This window comes from Buteo buteo, chromosome 10 (genome assembly GCF_964188355.1).
Source record: "Buteo buteo chromosome 10, bButBut1.hap1.1, whole genome shotgun sequence".
NCBI lineage: Eukaryota > Metazoa > Chordata > Aves > Accipitriformes > Accipitridae > Buteo > Buteo buteo.
In genome coordinates this window covers 7,112,114-7,130,899 of record NC_134180.1, presented here as the reverse complement: position 1 = coordinate 7,130,899, position 18,786 = coordinate 7,112,114, and the positions used below count along the sequence as shown (strand labels likewise).

At 39.5% G+C, this 18,786-nt stretch overlaps 1 protein-coding gene across 8 annotated transcripts in view; it reads left to right on the top strand.

Moving 5' to 3' along the window:
* The window catches only part of MTA1 (metastasis associated 1), an 86,635-nt gene that overhangs the window by 52,225 nt on the left and 15,624 nt on the right, over positions 1-18,786 (top strand). For 7 of the 8 annotated variants that reach the window (XM_075038386.1, XM_075038387.1, XM_075038382.1 and 4 more), the window contains 6 exons: positions 7,155-7,270; positions 8,126-8,277; positions 9,905-10,094; positions 10,487-10,576; positions 12,414-12,566; positions 13,634-13,669. In XM_075038386.1, coding sequence (XP_074894487.1) covers positions 7,155-7,270; positions 8,126-8,277; positions 9,905-10,094; positions 10,487-10,576; positions 12,414-12,566; positions 13,634-13,669 — 737 coding nt within the window. Of the gene's footprint in view, positions 1-7,154; positions 7,271-8,125; positions 8,278-9,904; positions 10,095-10,486; positions 10,577-12,413; positions 12,567-13,633; positions 13,670-18,786 lie in introns of those variants that run through there. The other variant, XR_012651967.1, reaches the window with a different exon arrangement.

Here is an 18,786-nt window from a genome sequence, read left to right as displayed (position 1 = left end):
TGGTGTAGCAGTTCCCATGGCCTGCCAGTATTATGTATTTGCTTTAATTACGTAATGAGAGACATAGTTGAACAAACACATCAGAGAACTATTAAATTAGGTTACCAATATAACGAACCTTCTGCTGATGCTTGAATAGGCTTGAATTCCTTTGCATTTTAGCTGAGTTAATGCTAACCACCCTGATGCTAACAAAAACAACTAGGAGCCCTGTGGAAGAAAACACACGAAAGCTTTAGTAGTTCAAAGCTGGCTAGAACAAAGCAGCAGTCCTCCCAGTATGCTTAGGCTGCTGCTTATGAGTGTGTAAAAGACAAAGCTGTTCCCACACACTGACCTTCTACTTCTTGAACACAGGGTGTTTCCTCCATGGGCAGCCGAGGGCTTTCCCTTTGGGCCTTTCCTGGTTAGGATGCTGTGCTGTCATGTTGCTCATTTCTTTACTCCTGTATAATGTTCTCATCCTGAAGCAACCGTTACTTATCTTCTAATTTTTATTTTTATATGGACTGGGAGTTGGGGACTTGATAGCAGGTCAGCATGGTTGTGAACAAAAGGGTGGCTATTTAACTGCTCAATAATATATCTGTTTCTCTTAATTTTTGTTATCAGTAGATCACCAATGAATGGTTGTTTCCTAATGTCATTTATATAAAAAATATTTATATACATATAAAAATATATTAAAATGAACGTATATATGGTATATAAAAATAATGTAGAGATAAATATATAAAAATTCTTAGTAAAACATGTTTCTTCTATTGCATTTCCTCTGCATAACCCAAGCAACAGTCGTTATAATGCAGAACTTGAATCACCCTTGTCCTTCCTCCTTTCAACTTTTGCTCCCAGATGAATTCCCATGTGTATTATCCCCAATAACTCCTTTACTCTTTTATGCTATCTCCTTTCACATATTTATGAATTTCTACCATGTGTTCTGTTACTTAAGGTAAGACTAAGTTTTATGTATTTAGCTTGCAAGACAGTCCCTTACTTCTTGTGAAAATAGAGGATCCTTGATTTGTTTTTTTCTTTGAAATATGTTGATACCTCTCAGGTGAATTTACTAAAAATTAGGTGTAATATTCAGAGTGAAGGCAAATATATTTCTTGTCATGCAATTTCTCAACAATATTGCTTTTCGTGGATGGTGTTACTCTGCAGGGGGACACTGGACATCAAATTAAGCATGAATCCACAATGTGATAAGCTTGTAAAGCAATAGCCAATGTAATTTAGACTGCAGATGCAAAAGAATATTGCAGACAAGAGAGCCTGGTAGTCTTGCTGTTGCTCTTGAATTATAATGTATGTAGGTAGGGCTTTGTATTTGAAAGGCTGTGGTGCTCATTTGATGATGGTGGCTGTCTGGAGTGGTATCTTATCCCTCAACACTGTATCTCGGCAAGATAATACTTGTTGCTATCTAGAGAATATAATCAAATCAGCAACTTACCTCTCTACTTTAGGAAAAGACTTCTGTCTCTCTGCCCATGTTATTGCTATTCTTGTCTCTGGCTTTGATTTCCAGTCACGGTTGATTTTTGTGAGTGTTATACCTTAACTTACATATTGTTTAATTGATAAAATGGGTGTCAAATTTTTCTCCTCCTTAAATATCCATGTCAGGAAAAGTAGCAATTGCATCCATGACTTATTTAATCCCACATGAATGCTTCTGCTGCTTTTTTGCTATTAATACCTCCAAATGTGGCAACAATTAAGTATTTCTAAGATTTTTGGATTATTTCTACTCAAGTTTCAGCACAAGGTCTGGCACATAGGGAATGTATTGCATCTACATTATCTTTTAACCCAGAAGAAGATTATATTCTTGGCTTGTAATAGCAATACATGGTGTAGGGATCTAAATATCAATGTTATTGATTTGTCCTTATCATGTTACTGAGCCCATTCCTGTTTCGAGGCTTGAACCATAATGATCCACTTGTCACCTCGAAGATAAATTACTTGATGTAGGCTGTCACAAGACCTACGCAGAAGTGTATCAGCTGATTGAGTGAAACCTATTCTAACAATAACTGGTGTAAAATTGTTTGCAAAGAGAGACCCTGGAGGATATCAGACTCAAACAATTTTATCTTTTTTTTTCTTTTTTTTTTTTTCCTCTGGCTGTCTTCCACTGATAGGACTCTTGTTTGTTCCTGTGATGTTAATAGGAAAATCTAGGGAGCGGGGAGGAAAATATTAAGAAAAACAACAGAAGCTGTCTTCAAAGGTTATTTCTCATGTCACATACATACTACACAGTGAAAATTAACAGCTCTACGTCAAGCTTTAGAGTTGGTATTTTTTAACTTGAGACTGTGCCCCAAATTTATAATGTTGGTAACTGAAGCATGGAGAGTCATACAGGTGATTGATTTGTGGTTATCAAGTCCTAAACCAATGTCCTAGATACTGGAAAAACATTTCTGTTCTAGATATTGGACAAACATTTCTGTGCTCCTTTCAAGAACAACCCTGGTTTTGGGACAGACCTCTGTAGGTGATGTGACTGAACCCAATGTTTGTATGTATGGCTTTGTTATGCATCCCTTAAGGTGAAAAGCACTAATATGCTTTCCTGGTGAAAGGAAAAAGTACAAAATCAGTTGAGTTCTGCGTTCAGTTTTCGTTGTTTTCTGTAGCAATTTCTCCGTCAGTGGGAGTAGTGTTAAATAAAGCAGCAGCAGAAGCCTGAGTGCACACAGATTCCATGTTCGCACACACTTCATCCTGTCATCCGCCAGCCTGAATGCAGGGCTCGGAGACCTTTCTTGTTGCAGATGTAGTCTCACAGTCTCTTTCTTCTTCTGGTGTGTACCCAAACATATTCTTCAAGCTGTTGTGGAAGTCATATTCTGGTTTTACTGATCTTATGGGCATCATATGTGCTAGTTACTTGCTTCTTTGTGATGACGATCTGGTTGTGTAGCTGGTGCTTTTTGGGATTAGGACATCTGCAAATCATGAAGGCTGGGACATACAATTTTGTGTGGCTTTTCTCTCTTTTGCTTTGATCTAAGTGATACCAGAAGGGCTAAGAACAGAAAGGGAAGAATGAAGTGCTCTATACAATCCCCAGTCTCCAAAATGTATTGATGTAAAATGTAAATTTTAAATGTACATCTGTAAATGTAAATTAATACATTCTACTTACAGTATTTTATCTGAGAATTTCAAAGTGCTTTTACAAGCTGCAAATGCTGCCTCGCAAACATTTGTAAAGTAGGGCAATAATATTCTCCCTACCCTGCCTCTTTTTTTAAGTGAATAGGGAAACTGGAGGAATAGGTCAAAGCTTTGAATGACTACAAGGGGCGACTGCTTAACAAGCTGAAGATAATTCCTTTGTCTGTTTCTTGGTTGTCCTCTGCCTGAGGAACAAGACTTTTTTTCCTTCCCTGATCAATTGTGCAGAGGTACATTGCAGCATGGAAAACTTAAAGGTGTAACACTGTTCCTTCTTTTGTAGCTGTGCTAGTTAAAATGGCAATCTTCAACATTTTGTTGGAGAAAGCTTCTCATTTTCAAAAAGCATTGTTTAGCAGTCATTAGACCTGTTCTTAGAAGTGGGTATTTACAGTAGCCTGGAGAGTTGTGATGAGAGCTCACTTCTCTGTTGTCTGGATAAGGAATCCAGACACTTGAATTAGATTCCTAGAGGTAGATGGCACAAATGTTCCTTACAAAGGGTTTAAAATTGTTTTTATTTCTGAGGCTTTATTTCTTAATTGTTCTGTTGCATCTGGCACAATCATGTTTTTTTCAATAACAGGAAACATTCACTGATGGTTTTAAGTTTATAGTTATTTTTAACAACTAAAATTTTATCACTGTGCTATGGGTCAAGTGCTAGCCTGTCATATAGTCAATGGATTTCAGTGTTCTGCTTGGCTCAGGATTATATTCAGGTTGGGGTTTTTTTGGGCAGGGGCCTTGGTCCATGATGGCTGGCTTCCAGTACGTCCTTTCTGCATGTGCTTTATCACCTTAATCTCTTCAGCTGAGACTGATCTCCTGCAGAATACAGCCCAGAAATCTGCACTTCGTGATCCCTGTTCTAGCATAACTGACTGCTCCACTGCAGTTGAAACCCATTTAAAAGATTTCCATTCTTGATGTAAGAACTGGAAATGATAGTTTACTGCACCATCAATATTCTCGCTACCTTATTTGCATCTTTCACTTCAGCTTCATTAATTGCTTAATGATTCATCCAGTTATTCATCTAATTCTCTTGTTAATAGCTGTAGCAGGCTTTGGTAATATCAAACAAGTTTAATTAACATATCAACAATTAAGAGCTTTTTGCTTCTCATATGATGAAAACATTAGCTGCCTAAATCTTATTGTTACTGCCACTGTGAAACTTGACCTTACCTTTGGAGTAGGACGCTTTCTGGTGCTTGTTGCAGCTACATTAATTGCAGTGTTCCAAAATCCTGAAGTGAAGTTATTGCCCCCGCTACAGCATGTTACTCCTGGTGATCAGTGTGATTTGGTGATCAGCTTTCACCCATGCATCCCTTTCACTTGTGTTTGAAATACAAGTTTGATAAAGGTTGTAGAGAGGACAACCGGAGTCAGGCCATCACCCTCTTTTCTGCACAGGATCTTAGTGCTTTGGATGTGCATGCCAATGCATGCAGTCTTGTTCTCAACTTACTGTTTACAACCAGACACATCAGGTTTTCCTGGTATGCTGCTCAAAAAAACCCAAAACCTTTTTGTGTGCTTTACTGATGGATTTTAGACTACCACCTTTTTCAGAGGATAAATCAATGTATAGAAGGGAACCGATGTGCCTGATGTTGAACCGTAAGACCTTAGTTTTCTTTACTTCAGTCTTTTTGCTCTGTCTGTTGAGCAACGCTGCTTGTAACAGTGTGCATCTGTGACAACTGTTTGTTTTGCAGCATCTTGGTAATGTTTGCACTTGGAGTTTGCTAGTGACTCACTGGCAAAAGTTCTTTTGCAGCAGGTTACTATAGTGACATCCCAGAGCAAAATGCTGGGTAGTGTGAATGTACCCTCTTTCAACTTTCCCTTTGTTAAATGTGTCTGCAGATCTCCTGCCATCTGTGGTGTCAGAACTTTGTGCCACTCTAATAAGCACCCCGAAACACTTTAATCTTTGTAAGAGCTGGGCAAATTAATAAGCAAAAGGAGATGAAAACCTAATCAAGCTTGTTAATCTAAATGCCTTTATGGTTTTTTTTCTCTTCTCTGCTTCTTTCGGGCTTTGTATGGGCTGCTCAGTGTACTGAAGGAACAAACTATTTGCAGTGTTTCTGTGCCAGTTAGCCTCCTAAGCTTTCTCTTCTGCAGAAAGGCCCTAAACTTTACAGCAAGGAGCACCATCAGAATGCTGTCAGAAGTTTTTCCTGGACTGGGCAAATACTCTCTTACCTCCTTATGCAACATGTATGTGGTTCTTGCGGGTCATTCACAGCAGAATTTATTTTACTTGTATAGAAATGGAGCTGCACTGAGCTCTCTATCTCAGTGCCTGATCGGACATTTTCAGATGAGGAGAAGGATGACCTTCTGGCTTCTAGGGCAGTGTAAGCTTTCCAGTGGCGTTTGGGTTTGTTCTGGAGCTGGGAGGGACAGTTGTCTTCAGAATCCAGTCACTTGGAACTCCTTTGCTTTCAGGGGTCATTGCTGAGAACATGAAACTTAATATTGATGTCCCATTAGAAAGAAATTAATTTGGCCATATTCCCACAGTGCTGTTTTTGCAGCACTAGCCAGGGTGAAAAGTACTAAGTATTCTGGGTCACTGAAAACACTGTGATTCCTGTGTCAGTGTGCAACTGATGTGTAAGAAAATGTGTTTTCAGAAAGCCATTTAAAGATACTTCTTCTTGAATGAGTGGATTCCAAATCATGGGTTTATTAGTTGGAAGTAAAAGCAATGTGCCCACTCCCTTTGATCTTCAGGTAAGAGAATATGAGGGAAATGTAATCAGCACTACAATTTGGGCTTATGTTCCAAAGTTGGCACCGAAGGCTGCCTGCTTTTTGTTGCTCCTATAAGCTGAGCTTCTAACAGCACCTGGGAGTCCTTGTGTGTTTTATAAGCTCCTTGTGTATTCTTGTCTGAAACTTCTTGTGTGACTTCTACCATCTTCCTCCATTCCCCAGAAGTCCTGTCCCTGCAATATTGATTCCCTGTCCTTCGTGTTCCCTCCCATGCCAAGAATTTTTTGAATGCCTCATTTTCCCCCTCAGACACCTCTTCCTCTGCGGAGATTTTGTACTATTCCATACTGCTCTCTATGCCAAGGTTTTGTTTGCCCTTCCGTTCTCAGCTCCTGCCAGTAACTTTTTTTTTTTCCCCCCTGAGTCAACATTTTAAAGAGAGTATAGGGATGAGCTGAGGTGATTCAAATGTTGTTATATTAGAATGTATTAGTGACAGCCATCAATGCATTTCTTGCTGTATGGATATTAGGCTTTCAGACTTCTTCCATTTAGTAGAAACCTAAATGCTTTCTGTTAGAAGCACAGACCATAGTTTAAGACTCGCCAGAAGGCTCATATTCATGAAAATCTCTGTGTATATGCTATGTCCGAAGATTTTGTTCAATGTGTGTGTTGGGTATGCTTGTTCAAATTGTGGCTACATGATGCAAACCTTTGCAGTAAGACAACATGGAAATATTTGTGACTGCAGTCTAGGGTTATATTTCCCTGAATAAGGCAGGGTTTGCCCTTTCTCTACCTACCTCTCCTGCGCTGTCCCCCAGCCTTCTTTTTGGAGATTTAAGTAAAATATCCCTCATGTTGAGGACTGAGAGAGATCTGTAGGTAAGATCTTTTTGTCACCTAGATTAGAATGTCTGGGATAGTAAGATACCTACCTGGCCTCACTGGTTTATTGTTCTTAAATGGTTTTGGACTCTTGAAAATGACATCTAACTATTATTATAGTTATTTTTATTATTGGTGTTACTTAAATATTACTGGAGAGAGGGTGTTCATGGAAGTCAGATTGCTGGTAAGTACAGCTTGTTCTGGAAGCCACACGATAAATGAAATTTAAATCTTCAAATGTTTTGGGCCATACTTTTGAAAGTCAAGTAGGAAATTGCATGCCTCAATTAATGTTTGTCCTCCTCTTTGCTTTGTGTTTTAAGTAACAAGCCAAACCCCAACCAGATCAATGTAAATAATGTCAAACCAGGAGTGGTAAATGGTACTGGAGTGCAGGCACAGAACACGGGAGCAGGACGGGCCTGTGAAAGCTGTTATAGTAAGTGACATGCCAATATGGCAGTTGTGCATAGAGAGTGTGAGTGCTGTGTTGCAAACAGGAGAGTCAAAGCTGTGTTGTGGTGGGGGGTGTGAGACAAGGCTTTGGAAGGGTGGGGGGACAGAATTTGACATAGCAGCATTTAAGCAAAGCTTTTTTTTTTTTTCTTTTTTTTTTCTTTTTTTTTTAGTTATTGGTGTTAACATTTGTAAATAGAATTATGAAGTATTAAAGGGGGAGTTAGTAAATGTCTTACATAATTGGAGGTAGCTATTGAGTAAAGACTTAAATCACTAAGGTGTGAATTTGACAATTTTTTCATAATTTTTTAGTAGATTTCAAAATATGTGATATCATTGTATTGGCTTGCTGCCTGATATTAATATACTGAGTTCTAATGATTATGCTTCTTTATGGGGAGCCTTTAGAGATACTGGAATGTAGGACTGTACAAGAAGTCAAGTCACAGATTTCGTACATTCTTTAGTCATAAAATTAATGTATGGGGAGTTCTTGAAGACAATCTTCCCTCTCTCCCATGCTCTGCAGAAATTGTTGTCTACCACTCTTGCAAAATGAGAGCTTTCAGTTTCATTGGCAGGAAATTTTCCCATCCTACTAGTTGTTTTTTTCTGTTCATGTTTTAAAAGGGGTTTATATGTGTAATTAATTCTGCTGAAATCACAAGTATGGTTAACAGTGGTGATGACAGTGAAGCATCATCAGTTTTTTAAGGTCTGTTTGAGCTTTGCACTGTCTTTGTGGGTTTTGTTTTGTGATGGTTTTAAAGCGAATAAGCTCTGAAAAGTGATCCTGTTAAAGGATATATATAATTTCCACCTTTGTTATCTCTAGCCACACAGTCTTACCAGTGGTATTCTTGGGGTCCCCCTAACATGCAGTGTCGCCTCTGTGCATCCTGTTGGACGTACTGGAAGAAATACGGTGGCTTGAAAATGCCAACACGGTTAGATGGGGAGAGACCAGGACCAAACCGCAATAATTTGGTAGGTATCTGCAAAGCAGACTGCTCAGTGCTCTTGTCTGGAAAGCTAGGTGCCATGATATCTCACTAGTTCTTCACTGTTCTTAAATATTTAACAACAAAAAGAATGCCTTCAGTCTCCATTGTTGTCCTTGGGTTTGGTATTTCATGTCTTGAAAAAGTTGGCACGTTAACTTTGGCTATAAGTAATATGTTGTCAAGTACTGCCCTGAGAGAAAAAAACATCATTTGTTTAGCAACCTAGCCATCAAATGCATAGGTTAACTTAAGGTGGAAAAAACTGAAATGCTAGCCAGTGTTTCTGGTATTCAGTTTCCATGATTTTTGCTGTAGGGGGAAGAGGACTTTTTATTCCATAAAGGAATTCATTATTTCCTGAAACCTGTTCCCTTTCCCAAGGCACATTCAGAATTAGATACCCCAAATAGCTAGTGGCTTTTTAGAGATCCCTTATCGTGTTTTTCTATGTTATCTTTTTTTTTTTTTAATTAATCCTTCTTCCTTTTGGATAGGTTTGAGTAAGCATTGTATAAGCTTCTTCTGTTTAATTTTTCCCCTTTTATTTAAAACCCAAAATTCTCAGAATTTTTCTGAATTTTGCGGAAGTTTGATCTGGAAGCATCATACATTGAGCTGATTGGAAAAAGTAGCTGCATCACATGGACAGAAGGATAGTGCACGTTAAACTTTGGTCTTAGATTACTATTTCTTTCCTCTCTCCTAGTCCTTGCTATCATACCCTTTCTATTCTGTTTCTTTCATTTAACCTCTGTCCTTTCCAGGTGTCTGTTTGCCCTCTGAAGCTACCTAATTGCTGAGATAACTGCCAGGTTTTATCAGCCTTATACCTCTTTTTTGCTAATTAAAAAGTATGTAAATAGTTAGAGAGGGGAAAGCCTTGTTCTCCCCAAACTTGCATTATTTTATTGGTTGACTTAGTTGCTTTTAATGAAGAAGATACTGCTTTGGCTCTATAGTCAATAAATGTCTTTCAGTAGTATTCTTTATTACATGCAGTGAATATTTGACAACTCTGTAAATGCATTCATTGAGTTCCGAGTAAGAATTAAAACAAATTCTTGCAACTTTGAGACAAAAACATTCTTTTGCATACTGTAAGTTTACTTTGGGAAATGAGTTTGTAATGTATATTTTAGCCATACAGCTGCTTTCTGATTTTCCTCTCCCTCTTACAAATGATTTGTTATGAGGAGTTTGCATTGTATATCTGGAGGAACTATAAGCACCCAAAGGTGGGGAGTCTTTATTGACTCTATAAGCACTAAATCATGTGATAGCATCAGGTAACTTCTTCAGGTCTGCCTTTTGGATGCCTCCTTTAAAACTTGGAACAGCACAGAAATAAATACTTCTCTGTGAAAACAAAATGTTTACCTTTGTTTTATCCTTTGACATTTTGGATTAAAATTCCAAATATTGATGGGTAAGATTTGGGAAATGGGGAATAGCTGGGCTGAAAATATTTTCATCTGTAATACTGTTTCTGTTCTTAGGCCTGTGAATCAGTAGTTGAAAGTGATTTTTATATGGTATTATTTTTCTTCTTTAAAACCATACTTTCTAATAATAATTTTTTAGAAACCATATTTATTTTTCTTTCTTTTTAGAGTCCTCATGGTGTGCCAGTACGAAACAGCGGGAGTCCCAAGTTTGCTATGAAGACACGACAAGCTTTCTATCTCCATACAACAAAACTGACAAGAATTGCCAGACGTTTATGTCGAGATATCTTGCGCCCTTGGCATGCTGCAAGACATCCCTATCTGCCTATTAACAGCGCAGCAATCAAAGCAGAATGTGAGTGGTGATGCAGATGGGACCTGCTCTGGGACCTACTTGCAAAGGAACCCTTTGAGATTCCTTTCCTATAAAGTTTGAGTTGCAACTTCTTGAGATGGTCTTTTGCATGTAGCTACTGGTTTCCCAAATCTAGCTATACTTGCAGAGCATTCTAACTGATTGTAGGCTAGACAAATAACTTTGAAAATTCATGAGTTGTTTGTTCTAAAATATTCATGTTTGCTATTACATTTAGCATTCTCCTGCATTTGTGTCCTGTTGCCAAGACATGCTTGCAACCTGTAAAATTTCTTTTAATTGGAAAGCTCTTTCAGGACACTTCAGTTATTCACTTAGTTTTGCTATATCTAAATGTCTTTACCCTCTAATTATTTTTCTTTCTTTTACAGGCACAGCACGTTTACCTGAGGCATCAGAAAACCCATTGCTATTAAAGCAAGTGGTTCGAAAGCCTTTAGAAGCAGTACTCCGGTATTTAGGTATTAAAACCAAACAACACCAAACACAAAAAACCCCAACCAAACAAAAAACCCTACTAGCTAATTCTGCTAACCATTTCTTTTCCCATTTGGTACTGGATTTAGATGCTGTTTCTGGATTAAAAAAAGCCGTGAAAACCTCCCCATGAACTTGTCCTTTTTACTACTTAATTTGACAGACCTAGTGGCTCAGCAGTCCACTCTGGGCTCATGGAGCTGTATCAGAAATTTCAAGTGAAGGGCAGAATGTGTTTGCTGTGGCTTCTGATGTATGTGGGGATAAGTTACCATCTGCTAATGGAGGCATAAACATAACTGGTCAGTCTACTGTTCCAATTTTTGGGCTGTCTGGAGACAGTTCCTGCAGTCGGGTCCTCCAAGAATCCTCTTGGGTTTAGGATAGCACTGTGTCCCACAGCTTGTGAATCAGCTGCTGGCTGTTCTGTGCTGGAGCTAGACAAGGGGACAATACTTCCATTCTTTACTTTCTTCTTGGTTTGGGGGGGGTGGGGGGTGGTTTTTGTTAGTTTGTTTGTTTGTTGTGGGGTTTGTTTTGTTTTGTTTTCTGCCTCATCAGCTGATCTGTGGGGGCATGCTGGGTAGCTCCGTCTGGGACCTTGGTGTAAGTTTTAGGTGCTGGAAGCATCTAAAGTGATGGTACGTGACATGCCAGCTCTGACTACAAATGGATGCAAAATAATTTTCCCTATTGTTGCTGGAGATACCCTGAAGACATGTCTCAGGTTGTTACAGCAGTCTAACGTGAGTCTAACCACAGAAAGGTCGCTTGGACAGTGGTACTTTGAAGGCTTCCAGATTAACAAGGAAATTGATTACCTTTTTACTCTGATAAGAACCACTGGAGTTGATTTTATGTCTCTTTGAACATTTTTGTTGGTGAAATATTGTAAGGCTCAAGGCTTATTAAATATTTGCTGCTTCTCTGTTGAGTGTTATATTTCTGCTGTATACTGATGAGCTACACAAACTGAGAAACCTTTGGATACCTATAGTGCAATGAAAGAAAGCCAATAAAGGGAGAAGTTTTGCTGTTGGATAAAATCTTGCTTAAAATAGTTGTACAGAATGTAGCAATAGATTTTAAGACTTCATTAGTGCTGTGTCAGGGTCTCCATTTGACTGTTGAGCTGGGAGAAGGGAGTGAAAGAAATAGAGGGAGGCTGAAGGACTGGCGAGAACATATTCTTGGAGGTGTTGTGCTCAGTGTGCTTTAAGTTATATGTTATTCAGCTGTTGGGGCTGCGAGAGACGAACTCGGTTGAAGCTCCCGTTTGCTGTTGCTTGTAACTTTCTCAAAATCTTTTCCGTCGAACAGCATGTGCTTGATCTCTGCCTTGGCCACAACTTTGAATTCAGACTGTGTGTTCTTTATGGTGGTGGTTTGAATCCTCAATTTGTTTGGTCAGTTTAGAAATTGTATTTTTTTACAAACCTTGCAAAACTTGCAAGGTTGTAATTTCCCCAGAGTTTAGGGGTGTTGCCTGACTGCCCAAAGATGGCTTTTAATATAGACCACCCCCAAAATGATCCCAAATTGTTGGAGAACAGTGTTTTGGAAATAGATTCAAAATGCTTTTCTTTATCAGCTCTTATTTTAGGATAATATTATGACATTGGTGTTAACATCTTCAGTAGAGGTGAATTCCTAAATATACTTAAAATGCTTTATATCAATAGCAATCTCCAGTCTGAGTGAGATAGTTTGTATATAAGGGGTATATACTTGGTCACCTTGGAAGTTTGCAGGTTGTTTTCAGATTTATAATTCCAGTATCTTCACTAATTAAAACCACCCCACCTTTCTGTTTTACAACAGAGTCTCATCCGTGTCCTCCGAAACCAGATCCTGCAAAGAGCTTGTCCAGTTCTCTTAACAATCTGACTCCTGCTAAGTTTACGCCTGTCATTAATAATGGGTCCCCAACTATCCTGGGAAAAAGAAGTTATGAACAACACAATGGAATGGATGGTAAATATTTTTCTGCAGAATGTATATTGTCTATATATGCTTTTTCTTCTGTCCTTTTGGTATACAAGGAGATTATTTAAAACTGTAGTCCTTCATATAAATTCCAAGTTTCTTATTCTTGAGGCAGGTTATTTTTTTCCTTTTTTAAAAGTCACTCGTCCCATTTCTCCTTCTGGGTGAGACACGTGATGTGTACAGCCTGGGTGGTGCACGCATGTAAACCTACTGTGCTAGTGGAGCTCTGCCTAGCTTGTCCAACCTTGCAAATGGGATAATGAAGGAGAAACTTCCCTTCAATTTTTAAATGAGTAGTATGAAGAAAACCTTAATAGCTTTTTTCAGTGATGTTGCCTTTTTCTTTTGAGGTTTACAGCTTTTTAACCTGTAAGTAGTAGCAGTGCAGTTCCCAGGTGGCTTTGTAACGTGTGGATCACCTGGCTTTCAGTAAAGCTGCCAGAGGCTGCATGCCATCAAGAAAGGCAGGCTGCTGCTTAGCTGAGGGAAGCAGACATGCCAGATCTGGTGTGACATAAACCTCCTCCTGCCTTGTACAGAACCAGAGCATTTGCTTTTGCTGGCTCTGTCACTGAGCACCTCTGTGCAATGGAGTTTGGACTTCATCTCCTCAAGAATAAAAGGCATGGGGAAGGTGTTTGAAGTGGGAGTTAGATGCAGGATGTTCCTGGCATAGACTCCAGGGCTCTGTTCTGAAGAGTTGCTCTTGCCTGAGAGTGTCAGGGAAGAGAAAGTGCAGTCTTTTTTTCAGATGAGGATAAAAGGGTCTGTTCAAATGGTCTTATCGGGAGTGAGAACATGGAGGGTAGCTCTCCTTAACAGGGGAAAGGAACAGTTGGTTTAATGGTGACTCTGAGCAGGGAGGGAGATATGGAGAATCTTTCTCATTTTTTACCTTTGATTTCAACTTTCTATGTGGCTTATCTGAAATATAATTACAAAAATTTGATACCTTATTGTTTGTGTTTTAACATTAAGAACATTTTAAACTGCTGCTGTTCAGGTTGCTGATGTGATGTTTTTCTCTTTTCTGTTCACTTGTGCTCTATCAGGCAACATGAAGAAGCGCCTGTTGATGCCTAGCAGGGGTAAGACCTTGAAGCTGCGCTCAGCTTATGCTAGGAGAGTGATTTTTAGTTTCATCTGCTGGCTTGTCTGTGCTTTGTGGCTAATGAGTCTGTGTGCACCTTTTGTGTTGATGTCTAAGTGTTCCTTGGGTAACCATTTCCACCCATGGTTATGCTGCTCACCTTCCAGGCTTTTCACATGCAGGTGACAAGTCGTACGACCGTGCTGAAGACATGAAGTGCTATGTTCAGAATTCATTACTAATTCCTCGAGTTGACAGAACAGTTTTCTAGCAGTTTTGTGAAACTGCTGAAAGCTGTGATGGTTGGTTTGAAACTAGGTGTTGTTTCACTGTTCGACTTTTAAGAAATCAGTTTCATGCGTCCAGAACTACTTTAAATTCACTTTGACCAAAAGAAATACAAGACTATTCACATCGAGTCCCAAGTTCAAGTCTCTATATTTTCCATTGTGAGTGGACAGTCCCACTGGTGAGAGACTGTCTGTGCGTTCTCTACTTGCAGTAGAAATGGTTTTCAAAATTTCCACAGGTTAAAAATTAATCTGTTCTGACTACTGAATAGACCTCAGAAGCTTTAGTTTGTGATAATGCAAGAAACGTACATATGATGTCACTTAACCAAATTCAATAGAACAGACCAATTTTGAATAGTTAAGTTATCTAAATGTCATCATGAGACAGGCAAACACAAAAACTTCAGCTTACGTGTTACCATGAAATGGCCGCCACTGCATGCCCTGATGTTAAGCTTTGTGTTTAATGGCTGAGACAGTGGATGACTGTTATCAATATTTACATGCATGCATATATAAGTGCATGTGGAGAATACAGTAAGAATGAGGACAATGATCATTCTACTGTCTTGCTGTCTTTGGGAATTTATACCTTGATATTGTGTTGCTGAGTTTTTAATGTGCTTTTTAACTTTTGTGTTTTGGGAAGAATAACAAAACCCTGCTGCCTTGGTCAGTTTGGCTTCCTTGGAAGCTTTGTCCAGTAATGAGGGATGTAGATGCAGAGTAGCTCACCGCTCCTAGTGACTACCTGTTTATGGGCATGCCTGCTGCTCCCTGCTAAATGTCCTCATCAGCAAGGGGACTGCTGAGTCACTCAGCAGATGACACACTTCTGAAGCTTTGAGATGTTGTGGCCCAAAGGAGGGAAGTAGAACAACTGATCTTTCCCTCAGGAAGGCACTCTCTGTGTAGAGCACTGGATTTGATAACCTGAAACCATTTACTTACTGGAAATGGAGGATTCTTGTTTTAGTGTTTTAAAATGTCTGTCTGCTGGTACACATATTTGGTTTGATACATTTCAGTCATAACTGTTGCTGGAGCAGTTGGCAAAAAGAAGATTTGGGTGAAGTACCTGTTCAGGCTCCTCAGAACACGTGTTTCTCTGATGCATATGTGCGTAGTTGTGCAGGGGCTGGCTCTCACTGAGTGCCTGCTGCTTTATCTGCTCAGTCTGTTCTCAGCCAGCCACTGAAATACTTGGAGTAGTATTTGTTCCTGTAACTGCTAGGTAACAGAGTACAATTCAGTCCCAGAATCTGTTAACCTACTGGGGTAGTGAGTGTTAACTGGATATTTTTGTGAGCTGTTCAGCTTAAAATTGTTGGTTGAGATTTATTTCTGAATGGAAAACATTTGCCACACTGCAATTTTGACATCTGGAATATTTTCTGACCCTGGGTTGCTGGAAGCTTTGCCGAGACAGAGAGGGAAGGGAACCACCTGCAAGGAAACAAGGTTTAAAGAACTTGGATCAAGATCTGCTGGGCACAGGGAAACAGATGGTGGAAGTTTGGTGGATCTATTTCTGGTCTGGAGACAGTTTGTGTGCCAGTGCCAATTAGCATTGGTTCCCAGTTGCCTTGCATGTGAGCTGGTAAGCTTTGCTGGCTCTGGGCATGGCTAATGCCGGTTTCCTGTGCCGTGCCAGAACTGGGAATGTGGTGCTGAGACTACTCCTTGGGTTTGGATGGAGTCATACAGGCTTACTGGTTTGGGGGGGCTGCTGGTGGGAAGGGAGAGGAGGTCGTCAGCGGAGAGGAAGAGCACAAGTTGGAACTGTTGTGAAGAAGAGGTGAATGGCAGCAAGAGTGATGAAGCCTTGTGACCAGAATTCAGGAGCCAATGATTTAGTATAAAAGGACTGAAATAAACCCATCTATCCAGAATGACTGATTTTTTGATTATAGCTGGCCTAAAATAGAAGAAAAATTAATGAGAGTAAAACTGAATTGTTATAATCAGTCAGATTCTTCATTTACATAGCTCCTATAGATACTATGGGAAATTGTGGGGGTTCTTTGTTGGTTTTATGTTTTTCTTCTACCCTTAGTGATACATGGTGGCATACTGGCTGCTTTAGGTCATAGTAGGAGTGTACTGCAAAGAAAAGCTGGTGTTAAGACGACTGCTGAAAATATTCTTTCTGCACAAATTTAGGTGCAGGAAGACACTTTGTCCACCTAATGTCTCCTTGAAATAGTTTTGAAGGAGATGTTAACCTACTGCAAAGTTGTATTAATTAGCCAGGGGTTTTTCTGCTTCCTGCTGATGTGCTGTGTTGGTGGCACCTGGAAGATACCTTACGGTTTGGAAAAGTCACCATGTCAAAGTCTCTGACATATGACAGTGGACAGCTATTATGGTGGGCTTTAGCTGAAGTCTCTTTGCTGGTGATAAAAGCCTTTTGGTGCTGGGCTATTACTTTCAAACTCATGGGAGAAGTATGTATACTGTAAATTATGGCTGGTTGCTGAACTGATTGCATGTGATGAGTTTGTAAGGCTTTCCTCATGGCCAGATCATAAAGCAATATAAAATCAAGAGATTGCTTTGCAGGGAATGAGCCAAGTAGCAGCTTGTATTTTTGCTTAATGTAAAGCATTAACATCCATGTTTATATGTATATAGTGGTGTGGTCAGGTTTGTGAGGCATTTAAATTCCCATGGCACTTGCTGCCTTCATTTAGAATTCAGCTGTTTAACATTGCTGAAAATTGAACTGTTCATGTAGGATTTTGGGTGTTCCTTTAGGCAATGCTGCTGGAAGATATTCATCTGAGTCTCTACCACCCCTTGGTATTTAGGACGATGGGTGGCTGGTAGTTAGAATTCAGCTCTCAGAAAAGTTAATCAGTGAAGTGCCTAGATGAATGTTCCTGCATAAATGGAAACACTGTTCCTAAATATGCCCAAACAATGAGTGAGGGTGGAGGGGTTGGCAATGGAAGACCACCTAGTCTACGGGCAGATGCAGGTTGGTCAGACTGAACTCTGTGTGAAGAGCGGTAGTAATGGGAAGTAAGGAAAGGCTGGGAAAAGGGGAACCTTGGCGGTGAGAGATCAAGGCGGAAAACAAAAGGAAACTTGTTAGCGGGCTGCAGCCAGAACTAGTTAAAACTAATTATGGAAAAATTGGAAATTGCTGAACTTAAGAGAGTACTTCAGATTTTTTCCTTTGGAATATTGTTGTTTGTTTGTATGTTTTTTCTCTTACTATGTAACTTCAGCTAAGTGTCTTTAACTTTCCTTTTTCTCACTCATCCCTGCTTAATCCTTAAGAGAGTTGAACTTTTTCAAGCTTTGAATATTATTTGTCTGGCCAGGCATCTAGCATTTCGACTGGTGCTTGAATTCCAAGAATGGGAAAATGTTCTTAATCTCGTCTTGCCTTACTACCTCCACTCTATTTTATAAGAAGGGTGTAGTCCTTTCATCTATTTTGTTTCCCTCTTTAAATCACATTGGCATCATCAGGTGTACAATGCCCTTCCCAGCTCTCCTTCAACATTAGATTAGCATGGACAAATTGCTGCAGAATCCTATTTTTGGAGCATGAAAAGTACATGGAGTCTCATAAGCTGTCAAATACAGTGAGGTGTTAAAAAATTATAGTTCATTGCTTTTTCATTAGTGTTCTGGAGCTTGACTGACAATATTTGCCATGAAACTTCCTCTAGAGAGATAGAGAGGATGTCTTATGTTCTGGACCCTGTTTACTTTTCCTTACAGCTATCCAGTTATGGGGTCTGCGTGATACTTGTTTATGCAAATTTCTACTGGGGGAAGGGAGGGAGCATTGTTAGATTTTTATTTTTTTCCCCTCTCTTTTACACCACGTTAGCTTTCATCTAATCAAATCTGTTTTTCAGGGTCATCACATGCACTCTAAAATTGGCAGAAAGAGAGAGAACATGAATGAGTAGCTGAAATAAAGGGAAGGCTTTTCCCAGCAACAAACTTGCATTGATAAAATGGTAGCGGATCGAATGCTGAAAATTGGAGAGGGTTTATAGAAGAGTCGTGAAAACGGTGAAGGGACTGGAAAACACACTGTATAATGGAAAATGCTTTTATCAAAGTGGAAGTTGTAGATGTTTGTCTCTGCTGACAGGAGCAGCAGAAGTGTAATAATAGAGGGCTTTTTAGTCTAGCTGGGAATGGAATAATGAGCTGCAGTAGCCAGAAGGTACAGTAGAAAAACTTTGGCTAGAAACAAGCTGCAAATTTTTGAGTGAGGTTAATTAACTGTTGGAATACCTTGCTTCTGCTACTGAGGATTTCTAAACCAAAATGGAATGTCAGTCTCATTTAACGTTCTGGTTCATTGTTTCTCACCTCCTTTTGGGGAAATATGAATGAACTCCTAGAACTGGAAGCATTCATCAGCCTAGCATGGCATTAGTTTAATTATCAAGAGATAAGCATGGAAGTGGAAATACTGTTCTTGATCAAAAACAGCTATCGAGGTGGGAATATAAGGAAATTTTCTAGCATTAGCTCTGTAGGTGACCAGGCTTATCTCAGAGTTTTTTTGTGGCTGACTTAGACCTTGCAGAAAGCATGGACTTACCTGTATGCATAAATTGCATTAAAATTCTGCCTTTATCAGCAGTGGTCCTGGCTGCCCTTCCTTTGGCCCAGACAAAGGAAATCAGCCCATGCAGGAATGACTGTAAACAGCAGGGAGCATTGGTCCTTTAATGAGTAATGTGATACATGGGGTACTGGAGAAAAGTCCTGGCTTTAGCTGTTGGTATCTGGACCAGAGTAATGCTGACTAGTGTCAAGAGAGAAAATGTTCAGTGCTTCTTAAAAG